This window comes from Strix aluco, chromosome Z, assembly GCF_031877795.1.
Source record: "Strix aluco isolate bStrAlu1 chromosome Z, bStrAlu1.hap1, whole genome shotgun sequence".
NCBI lineage: Eukaryota > Metazoa > Chordata > Aves > Strigiformes > Strigidae > Strix > Strix aluco.
This window is the reverse complement of record NC_133971.1, coordinates 6,463,310-6,479,205: the sequence shown is the minus strand read 5'-3', so window position 1 is coordinate 6,479,205 and position 15,896 is coordinate 6,463,310. Positions and strand designations below refer to the sequence as shown.

The window sequence follows — 15,896 nt, the reverse complement described above, 5'->3', positions numbered from 1 at the left end:
ATGACTGGAACAAATAAGACCATGCATAAAATTTGAACAGTGTTTTTTTTAAATAAAAATATTTTGTAAAAAACCTTTCATATGATGCAGCAATTATTCCTAGGATTGCACAACTCTTTGTTGATTTGTACATATGTTTAACTTCTTTTATATTTTAATAGTCAATCACTACCTTCACTTGCGACTAAGATGTCTGAAAAATCTGCATTGAAGTTTAAGCTGTGATTGTTTCAGGGGAACAGCGCTCATTAGAAAACACCATATGATCTTTATAAAGAGACATACTAGCTTATAACCTGTGCAGACACATGCACAAAGTAATTATATTAAATGAACTAGTGCTCCAATTTAAAAGACAAAGACAAGGTATTTTAGCAGACAGAGGAGTGGGGGAGAGAAATGTTACCTATTTACTCTGGAGCCATAGGTTCAGCAGTAGACCTGTGCATGACTGTGAATGTTACTATCTGACTGGTGATTTAGTGAGATTGTCTTTATGATGCTTTGTCCTTATCTTGATAAGATTAGACAAGGAAGAAATGAGAAATGTAAACCAGTAAGATGCCAGAGCGTGCTGCTTTGCAGACTGAAATTATCAGCCTGTTTGATGGTATATGACAAAATTTCCAGTTTTGAGATTGGTGAAGGTATTTGAGGTCTCCAGTACTTGATGATTGTTTTATGTGCCATGGTCACACACACAAGTCAAATTTTCCACCAGTATGGGAAAAATACTACATACGACACAGTATCACTTCTTTCTCATCTACACAATGAGGAATTGAAGGTCTAGATTTCAGAAATTGACTCAAGAGTCAGAGTGCTAGATATAAAATTGTGGATCAGTAAAGTCACATTTCCTGAGAAAACTGCTTCTTGGCTTGTGGATGAAGAGAAAGAAAGGTTGTGCATGGTGAAATCAGTTATTATGCAAATAAACCAGTCACTTGCATCTTTTGCAATACTTCATTCTTCTGAATTGAACTGATCCTAGTAATAAGTATGACTAATGCTGAAGAACATTTCCCTTCTGGGAGGTGGGTGGATTATAAAAACACTTTTATCTTTATGTTGTAGATATCGATGAATGCCAGTCTAACCCATGCCGGAATGGAGCCACGTGTATAGATGGCCTCAACACCTTTACTTGCTTGTGTTTGCCAAGCTATATAGGTGCTCTCTGTGAACAAGGTAAGGTGTATTCTTTAATCTATGGTGATCGAGGTCATCCGTTTCCATTTCAACACCCTTCTGGAGTAACTAGGCAAAGCCTTCTAAAAACAAGAGGATGGAAGAAACTGTCAAAATCTGTGGGAAGTCATCACTGATAAGGAAAGATTATAATTTTTGCGTATGTTAGACTCCCATGATTTATGGCTTGGGACTTTTTGTTCAAGGTTACATCTGCACCATCTTTTGCAGACAGATGAGAACAAAGTCTATCCACATGCTAACCTGACTGGAAGTCACATTATTGCTGCACCAAATATAAACTGATATATTGGGCAGTTTCTGTGTCAAAATAACAACAGCTGCATGGCTTTCAGGTGTCTCCAAGGCAAGAACAGCCTGCTCATATTGGCAAATTACTGGGAAGACACATAACGAGGTTCTCTCATTACTGTAGTGATGTTTCTGGGATAATGAGTGGGAGCAGAGTTACTCTCTGACCAAGCTTCTGTCTTAAAAAATTATATATGGTGTAAAATACATATCAGAACCCATCACTTCCAACAAGCATCACTGGAAAGTAGGAATAGTCTACTGAATATGCCAGATTATATATCCATCCTCTGGGGACCATAGCCTTGAAAACTTCATCCCAGAATTTTCAAACTGATTATTTTAGGAAAAGTAGGTGCAGGATGACAATCACAATGAAGTTGTAAAAGGCTTTTTAAACTGGACAACTGAAATCAAATTAAACATCCAAGTCTCTGTAATTGTTAGAATATTGCCTTCAAGAAATCCCACTGTATTTACAAGAAATATTTACAGTGCAAGATGCTTACTCAATATGTGCATGTGGGAGGAGGAATAGGGTAGTAAAATCTGTTCTGTCAGTAAAATTAATGAAGGCATTCCCATGGGGAAAAGAAATGGTGTTTTAAAGTGTACTTTCTAAAGCTTATGAAAATACTTTTTTTTTTTTTTTTTTTTTCAGCTGAATGGTTTTGGTCACAGGTGAATGAACTAAACCTTTGGATTTGTTTAATTAATATTGTGTATTTTCATGTTTGTTTCTCATCTTCAGTGAAAGGCAGTTTGCAAACTGCCTTTCTTGCAGCTCAATGTATAGAGATTTGTCTTTTAGAGCTGAAAACCCTGAAAGCTGACCAGCTCCAGCACTTTTCACTGTTTAATTTTTTCAGTAGTCTGACTAACCTTATAATTTGAAAGGATTTTCTGAATCTGTTCTCCAAAATTATAAGTTGACAGTTTTTTCACAACAAAAGAAATGTTCTCACTCACTTCCTCCTCCCCTTCATTCCAGCAAATCCATAGTAGCGAGTGGCTCTGAGTACCATTGGTAGCTTTAAGCTGCTTTTTATGACCAACCTGAGAACGCATTTTAGGTGGTTAATGGGAACATTTCCTAGTTTGTCAATCAGAACCAGAGCCCTGCTCACTGAGTTTTGGAATTTAAATTTCCTCCACTTAAAGTCCTGCAGTGGTTTGGGACTTGGGAAAAGCATTTAGTGCCAAATTTCCACTCCACCAGACAAAATAAAACTGTGTTGGCGATTCAGACACGGTTGTCTGGCAAGCAGGCTTTATTTCAAGGCACCAGTCCTGACCTCACTAGATTTAAAGACCAGCCAGAACGACAGAATGCGTACCTCGGTGCCACAGGAAAGGTGGAGTTGAGCACACTGAGATTATATTTCATTACTCTTTTTTTTTTTTTTTTTTTTTTTTTGTTTCCAATATATACTGTTCATTTTAGAAAGCTTCGAAAAAAGTCAAACTGAAGGGCTTTCTTAGGTGCTGAGTATTCAAAATGCCATGGAAGGGAATGGAAGCAGTGAGTTTGCATTGCCTCTGGAAATGAAGCTCAAAGTAGGAGACAACTGCACTGTGTCCCAGTCCCACAATACTGGTGCAGAAAAAAACGTAGAGCTCAGAGTTTCACCCAAATGCCCCCATAAGACTTTTCTAGACTAAGGGATCTTTGACTGATGTATTACGCCTATGTCAGCGTTAGGAGGGGATGTGACCAGAGGACAGTGCAGCTGCACGTCAGGGAGCTCCAGCTGGTGGTAGAAGTTTGAGGAGCCTTCAGGGTGATCTAACCTAGGGTGAGGGAAATCAATCCTGAGACTCAGTGAGCTGTAACTGGCTGCCTGACAGCCATTTTTCTTGCCAGGTGGAAACAGTTCAGCAGACAATCTGAGCCCAGGAACTTCTTCCTGAAGAGAGCTAAAGTTGTCTGATGTTAGAAATAGAGCAGCTGAGGGTGTTTCCTTTTTAAACTAGATTGGTAGTTCAGTAAGCCAGCATCACTTCTGGTTCAAACTAGATTAAAAGTGAGTGGAGTCCCTCTGTTAGATAATACCCTCTTTTGCCCAGCACATGTATCTTTTCAAAGTACGGATGCGTATTTTGCATGCTACTTGGTGACATTTGAGTATCACTTCTTAATATGCAGAAATATCCCAAAAACTTTTTCAAAGGAGGAGTGCAGGCTACAGTGGATCTTGATGTGAGTCTTACTCTGGGGGAGCCATCAGTCTTTCCATTGCCATCCCTCTGTGAAAAGCCCTTATGAAAGATCTCAGTGTCCAGATAAATGAGCCCAGAGATCAGATCCTCCCAGTTTTGCTTCCTGAAGCGTTGCTTTGCAGGCTCCATGTTTGGGGAAAGAGGAGAAGAGGTTTGGTTGATACCCTGTCTCACACCAGGCTTGTGGAACCAGCTGTAGATAATAGTGCCGAGGGACCACTGGGGTGTATGAAAGCCTGCGGCTGTTGTTGCATTATCTGGCCATCTGTATTTGTGGTGGGGAGCACCTTACTTCATGGATAGTTACATGGGAAACAACAAATGGTAGAGACTTGAAATTTGAACCCCAATCTCAAGAATGTTTTTTATGAGAATTGGACGTGCACTTGTTTAGATTTTCGTCTTCCTTCCTTGGCTGACTAGAGTTTCCTTTTCTTTTTGTCCTTTTGCTTTTCCACCTGGTGACTACCTGCTTTCAAGGAACGGTGTTTGTGTTTTAAACTTAAGTTTGGCTTCCTCCTCTGCGGGATCTCTGCAGGCGCACCTAGGCTAGCCTGTTTACCAAATGCAGCTGCATGCATGGACCTGTGTGCCAAAATGGCACATATGTGTTTGTTACAGGACATGCTTCCTTGGGATAATACAACCAGCTGCTGTCGTCCAGGTTCTGAAAACAAAACAACTGGGTTTTCTTAATCATCATATCAGGAACAACGTTTTTTTATAACCCAAGTTCATTGTTCAAATGTCTGTGATTATGCTGGTCTCATTTAATCCACTTTGTTCCGAGGGCTTGGTAGCTGGGGATGGAAGTATTTGAGAAGGGCTCAGTGCAAAGATACTTTCTGAAAACAGATGGTCTCTAGCTGATGTCTTTCAGCTGAGAACAGATTATTTTGAATATTTACCAGAGAAATGGTTTCTCCTCAAGATGTGTGGGCTAATGGGTCTCAGGCATTTGTTCATTAGCTGAAGGCAGACAGTCACAGATAAAATTCACAGCTGAGTAAGACTCTCATTATGTTCTAGTATCTGTGTTTCAGTCTTTATTTTCTTTAAGCCTCTTATGGAATGTCTTTAAAGACAAGGGACCTATTGTCAGCAGCTTAATGCAGCTGTTGAAAAAACAGTACCTATCTAAGTATTAAACCTACAGAGAACCTTTTTTTTTTTTTTAATGCAGTGTTTAGAGATGTTATTATATATATACAATTGCTGTTACAGAGAACAGAAGCTGTGTAAGTAACTCCTTGCACACATCACTGAAAAAGCCTGTAAATTGTCATAAATCTTAAGACTAGTGAGACGACTTTTAAAACATCATAAATATATCAAGCAGGGTTTCAGTCTTTCCATCAGGTTCTGGAATAAGGTTGAGAAAAGCTGTCATTACCTTCTTGGATAAGTATACAATGAACATGGAGTATTGTATTCAGTAAGTGCTTGCACCTATTTTACTTACATGTGATCGGGTCAGAAAATTTACAGCCACCTGCAATTAGACTTTACTGGTTCAGTAAAGGCATTAAAAAGTTATAACCATATGGAGCCCTTACCTTTATGTCACCCTTTCAGCTTTGTTAAGGTAGCAAGATACACACACTTGGGACAAAGCACTGTGGAGATGAAACAGTTTCCACATTTTTTACTTGCCTGGTTTGCATTTTTCATCCGCTAGCCTCTTGACTCACCTTTCCCCCATTCCTTTTTCCCTTCTTCTCATCCACCTCTCCTCTCAAAAAAAACCGAAACAATCCTCTCAGTCCTTTCTTCCCCTTCTAAAAGTCCTATGTATTTTATAGCCATCAGCTCTGTCTTTTTCTGTCTTTGTAGATTTGGGCTACAGACAGGTGCAGAAGAAATTTGACTTTTCTCTTTTGGAAAACAGCATGCTATTTTGGATAGGAGGGAGGACTTGTATGTGCACTGCAGTGCATACATTTCAACTAAGAGTACCTATGTCACCGTTTGGCATATCTTAAGATGAAAAATTTGTTATTTACGATTCATGCTTAGGCCATCATACCTCATTCTGTGAACCCATTCTTCTAGATTTTGTGTTTTCAAACCTCTTTGCCTCCCCCATGTGCCTTTCAGCAGATCTTCTCTCAAATTGTGCACTTCTTCCCTAGTAGAAGCCAGGGAAAGCTTGGTTAGAATAGGCTAGAATATTAGTTAGAAATGCTTATTAATAGTTAGAAATGCTCTCTGGCCATGATTTTCTCGGCATGCAATGCTGCTTGTTATTATCTGACTTCTTTCCTGTGGGACAAGGGAGTCCCTGAACAAGATGAATAATAAAATCTTAAGTGCCTTCACAAAGGACATAGCACTGTTAGTCAGCATAGTGTGGTTAAACAAATGTGCTAGAAAGTCAAAGGCAGACTAAACTTTAAAATGGCCTAGATGCCAGAGATTAAAGCTCTATCGGCAGCTTGCACCTCATACAGAATACAAAGAGGGAAAAGATAAAAAGCTAACAAGTTGGTAGTATAGATTACATTCCTTTTTCATATCTGGGTTTACTCAAGGCACAAGCAGTTTTCTACAGCTTAACTTGTTGAAAATAGAAGAGAGATAATCAGTTTAAGCTCTGTTATGCCTTTGTATTTGGTACATTTATGTCTGCACTGATGACTTTTAGAAAACAATTTTGATACCAAACTCCTAAGACAATGACTGCTATGTTATTAGTGTTGCCAGGAATTGTAAGAGAAATTCTGGTAAGCCTCTAAAGTGATATATTGCACTTCTAAATCTATTTACGTACATGTAAAATCTAGTTTTTATCTTGGGAGACATAAATTTTTTTTTAAAAAATAGACACTTTGGTGCTTCAGAATGTGAATGACCTCTTCCTGCTATGAATTAAGAACTAGTCTCGTGTTGTGAAAAAATTATTCTACAATTGTCTTTCAGTTGGTAGCTGCTCAAACCTAAGAAATATTATAGTTAAAGAATTTGCAGTCATATGTCATTGACATATTCTGTAATATTTGTCATTTTCTGTACTAATGCAAAAAGAGTCCCTTTGGCCAAAGCATGTTATTGACTATTGACTATATTGACTTAGTGAAAATAAGGAATCCAATTTCATACCCAGAAGATATCTGTATCTCTGGAAAGGCCAGACAGTTGCTTTCAGACACAGTTTTGTTTGGGGATGGATAAAACTTGGCGGGAAGCAGCGAATTCCTCTTTGGTGGGTGGAGTAGGGAAGGCCAAGCTTTGTATTTCTGTTCTTCAACATCCTGTAGCTGAGGCCCTTCAAGGTGAGACATCATGTACTTAGATAGCTTGAACTGGCTGTAGTTGAAACAAGCTGTAATCTTGTGCTGAAGTGTCCTCTAAGATGCTATTTCACCTGCCATAACTCAAACCAGTCTGAGTTTTCCCTATTGTTTCTCTCATTCCTCCCTAAAACTCTCTCTTCTCAGTGACAAGTTCTTCTCATCATCAAGCACAACACATTCAGGCATCATATTTGTTATGCCCATCTCATTAATACTGATTTTTGCAGTGTTGGTGCAGAAGCAAACTTGGAACTGGAACTTTGTTGTTTCTTGCCATCTCTTCTGTTTACAGCTGCCTAACCTTGACAAAATAATTAACGTCAAATCCATGGATTGTTACTGTTCCAAGGCTCATGTTTATTTTTAGATGAAAGGATATACTGGCTGATGTGAACTTCTGTCTATTATGCATTCTTATCAGTACCATCCCTCATACAAGCATAGACAATGTGAATTTCATTACTTTGTATTTCAGCTTTACAGCCTTCCTTAGAAACTGATGCTTAAAGCTTATTAAGTTAGACTTTGTCAAGGAAGATGGGTTTTGGAGGAGGGTTTGGAGGGGTAAGTTCAGAAAGATAATACCGCAGCTTTGCATCTGTGGACTGAACAAACACAAACACTTTCCTTCCTATTATTTTTAGTTATCAGTTTCTTCCAAACCAAGGTAATTTAGTACAGTCACTCAAAGAACTATTTGCCCTTGCAAGTAAAAATTCCCATTCCCATATTCAGACTCAGAAAACTCAGATGAAAGGTAGACTAACTGAAGTCCAACATCCAGGCATTTTATTAGTCCATAGTTATGGACTGAAGATGTCCTCCTGAGATTGCCCAGATACAACACAATTTGACCAGTGGAAGCTCACAAAGTTGCTAGTTGCAATTATACTCCTTACATAAGTAATATTCTTGCAGCTTGGTACTGAAAGTGGGTAAACAGAACTACCTGAGAATGTAATGAGATCTCAAGGATGATGTGTTGATTGTTTGTGTTTGTACTGCTTGATGAGTGGGTATCTTCTTGAACCTTTGCTCTGCAGAAAATCCATCCACTTGCGTGAAACGTGCCTGTGTTTCACGTCCTTTGACAGAGATGTGATTTATTTGTTTGTCACAGACACAGAGACCTGTGATTATGGCTGGCACAAGTTTCAAGGACAGTGCTACAAGTACTTTGCCCATCGGCGTACATGGGACACGGCTGAACGGGAATGCCGTCTCCAGGGAGCACACTTGACAAGCATCTTGTCTCATGAGGAGCAGATCTTTGTGAACCGTATGTACTGCTAGGTTTCCTCTAAAGAAAAGCAGGCACTGAGGGTTCAGAGTGAGTGAAATATTCTCCTGATCACTCAGCTTTTACATCTCCATCTTAAGATACAGTTTTAGAATGTTTAAAAGGCACACTTTGTGTTCTTCATGTTTACATTTGCAGTCAGTGTAAGTTCCCTATCACTATTAAGTTATTATTTGTTACATAGAAAATACTTTATTTCTGAGGAAGAGAAGAGGAAGTATTGTTTTGGCATTGGAAATTGATGAAACGTTCCTTTCTGCAGGCTTTAGATTTTTTGTGCACCAGACATCAATGACCATACCACCATATATTGTATTAGGTAGGCATAAAGAAATAGTTACTGTATGCTGTGCCGCAAAATCTAGACAACACTGGTCACGGCCTAACCAAAACTTGAAAAATGTGGATTAAAATACATGCTTTTATTATTTTAATCTTTTTTTTTTTTTTTTTCCTGCCCCTCAGATACACTCAGGTAGGAAACTTTTCTTTGGGAAACGTCATCAGGAGGGAAGAGACAGGATCGTTTAAAACTTAGATGAGAATCTGCATTTTTACAGACATTCCAAATTAAAATTGAAAAGCTGAAAAACAGCCTGTAAATAGTTGTTTGCATAATGAGTAGAAGAATCTTAAGAACAGGATGTCTGATTCATTTTGTGCAAATTCTTTTTATTTTCTTTGGTGAAATCTCTTCCATTTATGGGAAAGTTAATAAAAATATCCTTCTGGTTCCTTAGGTATTGGGCATGACTACCAGTGGATTGGCCTCAATGACAAGATGTTTGAGCGTGATTTCCGCTGGACTGATGGTAGCCCACTGGTAAGATGCCTTTGAAATTAAATCACTCATTCATTTCTTTTTGTGGTGGCTTATCAAATTCCCACCAACAGTGAGGTAAACTGCATGAAAAAATGCAGTTGCTAAATATGCACACAAGGACACAGCCAGCAAACTCTTGTTTCCGGTTAACTACTATTTTGTGGTATAGTTCTAAAATCTTATTCTTAGTTCTTATTAGTGTATATGTGGGGAGCTCTCAAAGCTTCCAAACAGGAAAACAAAAAGTCTGGGACTGTAGTTTAAGAGTCTCTGCTAGAGCTGGTTTGTGCTTTTCTGGTCTTATATTAGGACACATATGTCAATTCTCCTCTCCCTTCTGTATAAGGAGCAGAAGGCATTTTTCAGACAAGGATATGGCATTCAAGATCTTGAGTTCTGTGGGCCTGTGAGAGTGCATAAAGGAGCCTCACCAGTATCGTTGGAGGTTGTTCTAGTCTATGTGGCAGCTCTACAGCTAGGAAGGAAAAGCAGCCATCCTTAGGTATTTCAGGAGGTCTGTAACCAATAATCTGTCCATAAAATTTTAAGATGTTGTTGATACCTCTTATTGCCTTAAAACAAGAAAGAAAATCAGCAGAAGGAGAGGGAGAACACTCTCTACCCACCTTTAACTAACCTAAATCAAAGAGCTGATGGATACAGGAAATGATTGAGCTCTTCCCAATTCAAAACAGTTTCTTTTGTAGAAGGGATAGGTGATTTATTACTGTTTAACACTCATTGAAGAACATTACATAAAAAAATCCCCAAACTGGTTATGCTTATTGTTCTCCTCTCCAGTTGTGAATTCATCTTCAAACACAAAGCATCTGGACACACATGTGCACGCGCTCACACATGCACGCAATGATCATTGCTGCATACCATGTGGCTACAACTTATGTAGAAAGACACCTGGGGCAAAGCAGGCTTTGTTTATTACCATTTCGTGTAAATTACCAGAGGTTTAAAGTCCTCTAAAATGACTTGTAAATAAGCAATTTCTTGTGAAAACTACCGTGTGTGGCAGGTGGCAGCACAGGGGGCAAGAAAAAGATGATGAAACTTTTTGTTGCCTGACTGATTGCTCAGTCCATCTTGTGGTGGTAACAATGCACCCATTTGTGCTTGGAGCCATGAAGTCTTGCAGGATGTAAGCAGAATAGTTTCATTTCATCATTTTCTCTTGCCTCTCCTCATGTAAGTTTGGGAGCACAAGATGGACCACAACCTTGAACTCTACTCATTCTTGATGAGTTCATTCTCTGTCTCTTGATGTGGCTTTTTACACCTCGTTGACGGTACCCTCTAAGGGTGGTTTGGGTTTAGTTGGAGCTCAGGAGTGGTCTGGGCTGTCTACAGTGGTTGGTCAAGGAGCCTACACTTCACTAAGGGATCTAAAGTAGGTGAGATATATTTGAGCATAAACGTAGTGCCTGAAGGGGCAGCCATCCCTACACTGGGAAGTGTAAAACAGGATACACGCTCATATATTCCAAAGACAAATTTTATATGTCATTGAATGATAAATTCAAGAAAATTAAAATTAGGGCCAAGATTCTATTTTTTAAGTCAGGCTACTGGGCAAATTTGTTATTACATTTTTGCTTTAATTTTTAGTTTTAAGAAATTAAGATATTCCAGGAACAGCATAAGACCATCTGTCCACCATATTTTTCATTTGATTGATCTTTTTTCCACTGTATTTTTCTTTTCTTTTTAACAACTTCCCTCTGTCTCCTCCTTCAGAAACAATTTAGGTGTCTCTTGAAATCATTTATGTTCATTGCTTCAATAGCTTTCCCTCATAACTTATTCCATATGGTTTCTGGATAGCATGGTTCTGAGCAGCTTCCTCATTTGCTCCTTTTTCCTAGTTTTTAACTTATTTTTCATACTTTCTAACTACTCTTCTGGTTACAGTGATTTACTACTTCTCTAGGAACTTCTATAGGAACAATAGCATAATTAAATATATACCTCAAATGTATTTCCCTGATGATGTCTTAAAATTCCAATGAATTTGAATACTGTGTAGGTCAACAAATTACATCATTTATGTATTTGCAGGTGAACAGTAGTCATGATAACATTAAATGAATTAATATAATTTGTGATCATAAAAATCAGCATTATTACATCAACACTCAGGTTCTAACTTGAATTTCTGAGATTAGAGGTAGCTCTTGCATATAGCTAAAATCTAAATAGCCTTCTTGTGCTTTGCATATCAGGGTGAATCTGTAGTTCAGCTCTTTCTACATTTGCTGCCCAGCCCCATGCTTCTCCAAGAGAGTATTATCTATCTGCAATTCTATTCAACACTTCTGATACAGAAGAAAATTTGTGCTGAGGATTGCCCTGATATAAGAGTTTTCATAGAGATGCTATCAAAAAAGTCACTCCAGCTCTTAGATAGACTGTGCATCTGTTAAGTGATGTACATTCATCTTTATCTTGATATTTGCTTGAATTTTCTGACAATAGAAGCTTGACTTAATCTGAAAATTACATGATTTTATTAGGTTTTGGATTTTTTTAAAAAAAAGAGTCCTGATGCTTGGTAGACTTAAAAGAAAAATCAAAAGAACAACAACAGCAACAACAAGACATGTTGTGGATGGAATTGTTGGCCCAGTGCTGCAGTTGACCCAATACTGCCCAGATGAGATAACTGTCATACATTTTAGTGATTTCTCTTTTACCTGAGTTTTCTTTCTAAACAAAAAAGAGAACAACCCTGGAATTGGGAATCACTGAAGCACAGGCACTACCATTGGAGATTATGGAACAAGGTTTGGATTACTTTGGTACTGATTTTCCATGGACATAAGGAAATCCACAACTTAAATATTCAGTATGTTGGAAGGAACTCTTTTGCCAGGTGTTGGCATGTATTTTATTAACAATTTCTGGAAAAGGGATCAAATACCTTTTTTTTTTTTTTTTTCATTGCACCCAAAATGTATTTCAACCAATGAGTTCAATGGAAGGAAATCAGTCATTTTTTAACATTTTCAGCTCATGCCAAGTTGTTTTTTTCCAGATTTTTAAAACTGAAGCTAAGTGCCAGCCACTATTAAATATGATAGTTGGACAAAGCACATACATGAGCTCCTTAGTGAAAACGAACAAACATAGTTCCAAGTGCACTGCACATTATTTCTAATTACAGGGAGCTACTGAATATGTATGCCCACCTTAGCTATCTTTTATGGATTTCATAGTCAGATGCAGCACTGGCATATAAATCTTGTCCTCTCTCTTTTCCACTGACTCCCAGAATAGAGGGGGAGGTTTTTTTGATCACATTTCATTTCAATTCATGTGAGATGAGGATGATAAACTCATCTGTGTCGTTGGCCTAGTAATGTCAGAAAGCTTAAAGTCTCAGATCAGGTTGCGGAAATTTCCCTTACGTCATGAATCAGTGGATGAGCGTTTTGCCAATCAAATAAGCAAGGGCCAATCAGATTTCTGTGCAGTGTCCAGATGAGATCAGTTCATGCCCCTTCAGTGGCATGGGAGGTTTGTTTGTTTTTTAAGGCTTGTGGGACAACGTAACCAAGATTTTTAACAAATGAGCATATAGAATTAAGGGTCTTTCTGGGAAAACTATACTGAACCTAGAGTACTTTTGACAGGCTCAGGGCCCACTGAAAATAGGGACACTTATTTAGGTGTCTAGTAGCGGACTAACGATAGTCAGCCACTTTTCATATCTTGGCATTCTATTTGTTAACCCCTATAGAAAATACTGGCTGTTAGCAATTCATCAAAACCAGCAGCAGTCAAAAAAGCCCCTTTATTCCTGTGCATGGTTTTTTTATGTATCAACCAGAATTTATGTAACTTGCAAGTCTTGGATTAAGTGAGGAGTGATCTTGTAAATACACGTTCTGATTCTCAGAGTTCTTCGGGGAAAATATTGGTGTCTTGAGTAACAAACCAAGTACAATCAGATTTAATGAGAAAGCAAGGAATAGTATTTAAAAACTTTTGGTCCACATGACATTTGGCAATATCTATATTGAGTCTATGTGTTTTCTATAACAAGATCTTTTAAGACAAGGAAAATTATCTTAACAAAATAGAAATGGGCATACTCTTAAATCATAGTACGGTAGGCTCTGTTCTTGCAAAGAGGACTTGAGGAGGCTTTTTGATCTACCTCACTGAAGTGTTTGATGCATAGTTATCTGTGTGCTTTTAGGGGATTTTAGCAGGTTTATTTCTTAATTATAAAGTGTTTTTTATTTTAAAACTGCTCAGCGGTTTCCTGCCTTTCAGGCAAAATGGCATAATCTTATGCAATGGATTAGGTTATATGGATAGATCCTCACCATCTTCTGGTAAAAGATGCGTTTTCAGAATGTTGTACCCACTACATCCCAAACACAAACTGGACTTGAAAAGTGAAAAATGACATGAATAAAGTAGTTGGGTTGTACCTCTCATGCCCTAAAGTTTAATTGTCAGTCCAGGTACTACTTTTCCATAAACAAATTACTTTCCAGGTAACTGATATTTCATTATACTAGATTTTATTAACCAGGCCAATGTGCTTGTATTTGTCTTTTTTGCGATTTCTTGTAAAAACAAATTGAGAGCTTCTTGGCTAAGGTCAGAGCACATCTTCAAAGGAGCTCCTTGGCTAAGCTTAGACTACCTTGTCCAATATGCAGAACAAAATAAGCTATAATTATACTAAACTGTGGAATCCATTGCTGGCCACCCGTATGAATCTAATTTGTTCTGATTTGCTGTACTGTATCCGTATGGCAGGAAGCAATCTTTTGTCATCTACAATGTGTTCCTGCTCTCTCTTTTTTTCCTTTTTTGTTTTTTTTTTCCTGTGTTTGAAAGAAGTAACTTTTCATTGTTTCCGGTGGTTGGGAGAGGTGGATTCATGTTCTGGAGCTGGAGGGCCACATGAAAAACACTTTGGCAGCAGCAACAATTCCCTTTTTATATCAAGGGAAAAGAGTTGATTGCAGCTGTGTTAGTACAACTTAAAAAGTGAATGCTTTTTCAGGAAACCTAGATCCTCACTTGTGGTGCAAGTTCAGTGAGAGTTGGAGCTTAGGGGCCACTGCCATGAGCATGGGCTGGAAATACCAGCAACATCTGAGATCATGTAGGCCTGTAAGGAAGGGAATTTGTAAACTGCAAACTTTGGTTTATCTGCCCAGTCCCTAACTTCAGATAATTTGTCTCAGAGGTGAAGGTAGTGAAAGCAGGTACTGAAGTGTATTCAGAGAACTCACAGCACCCCAACATTTTTAGAACTTCATTACGTCCTGAAAATCAAGCCAATTTCTGCTCAAGACATTTCAGGTATGATTACATTGACAGATGCAAGAGGCAGAAGAAAATAATATAGTATTTTAAAGAGCATGTTTTGTCAGCTCTGTATTTCTTCTACTGCAGTGTAGTTATAGGGCTGTTCTGTTGGCATTTGGTGTGGGAAAGCATTAGTTTTCCTCTGATCTACATTCTACACAGGAATGAAAATGTCTATACATAAGACTTTGGTTTAAAAAAGTTGCAGAATCAAAACTATTCTTGCACTTTTCTGTAGACTTTTCTCCCAGCATTTCTGTGATAGTGAACAACTCTTTAAGGATGAATCATGGGCAATCTTCATCCCACAATTATACGTAACAACAACGGATACATTTGGGAAAATCACAGTGATACAGAAGACAGCAAGGCCTAAATACTCACACAACTATGTGAAAAGAGGAATTTGTCCTTGATCCATGTCTACTTGGATCTTTGTGTACTTTAAATTTGATGTAATACAACTACAAAATAGCAAAACTTAAATTATCAGTGCAGACATTTAATAAGTGGCTTGATCAAAGGAAGAGTGAACACAATGTGACATTTGAAAATATCTTAGGGAAATTGAATTTAAATAATTCACTTAGTTCTGTGAATAGTAACTTTTACAGCTGTAAAGCACACCCATCCAAATAGAAAAAATCTGGTGTTGCTTTTGGCAGCTTCTCCATTGTATTTGGATTACTGGCGTTTCACTGCTAAGGACCCTTGTGAGCAGGCACAGCGGTAAAGGAGTCCTTTGGAGCTATTCATGTTATGGATTAAGCGCATATAGCTACTTGGGGTTGTGCCTTGGGCCTCCATCTCACAAGGGGAGTTATTCATATCCTTTGGAAAATGCTGTTGATAATTAGTGCTTTGTAGGGCGGTGAGCTCACTCCCATTACATAAGATTAGTGCTGTAATAAGGAGCTGGCTAGTGTCTGTGGCCAGATTGTCTGTCACTTGAAGAATGCTGCCAGCTAGGAAAGTAATGGGGCACATTGCCACTTTTAAAACTATCCAGAGACTCTACGTTACTTTTTCTTCCCTTCGGCATAGGAGCATTTACGCTTTGTGTTTTGCAGTGCTGAACCTCAGGTTGTCAGTGTTAGGTAGCTACATTTAAAAAAAAAAAAAAAACCACACAAAACAAAACAGAAGTTTAATTCTGGCACAAAGAAAGCCCTCTCTTTTCCTTCCTTTATTGGTCAGTGAATCAGAATGGTTTAACTTGAGCGAATCTGTAACTGCACCCCTCTCAGAAAGAGTAACTTTATTGAACACAAAAACCTTCAAAAGGCATGGACTATTGTAGGGAAGGAGCCTGCCTCTCAGGGTTAAATAAAGCAAACAAACTAAAAAGTACTGTAGTCAGCTGCAAACAAAAAGCTCATTGTGCCCATGTCCCACAGGATCCTTGGAGAAGGAG

General features: G+C 38.3%; 1 protein-coding gene across 4 annotated transcripts in view; it reads left to right on the top strand.

Annotated features, from left to right (window-relative positions):
- The window catches only part of VCAN (versican), a 116,646-nt gene that overhangs the window by 88,569 nt on the left and 12,181 nt on the right, over window positions 1-15,896 (top strand). For all 4 annotated transcript variants that reach the window (XM_074812159.1, XM_074812158.1, XM_074812160.1 and 1 more), the window contains 3 exons: window positions 1,078-1,191; window positions 8,137-8,295; window positions 9,057-9,139. In XM_074812159.1, coding sequence (XP_074668260.1) covers window positions 1,078-1,191; window positions 8,137-8,295; window positions 9,057-9,139 — 356 coding nt within the window. The remainder of the gene's footprint in view (window positions 1-1,077; window positions 1,192-8,136; window positions 8,296-9,056; window positions 9,140-15,896) is intronic.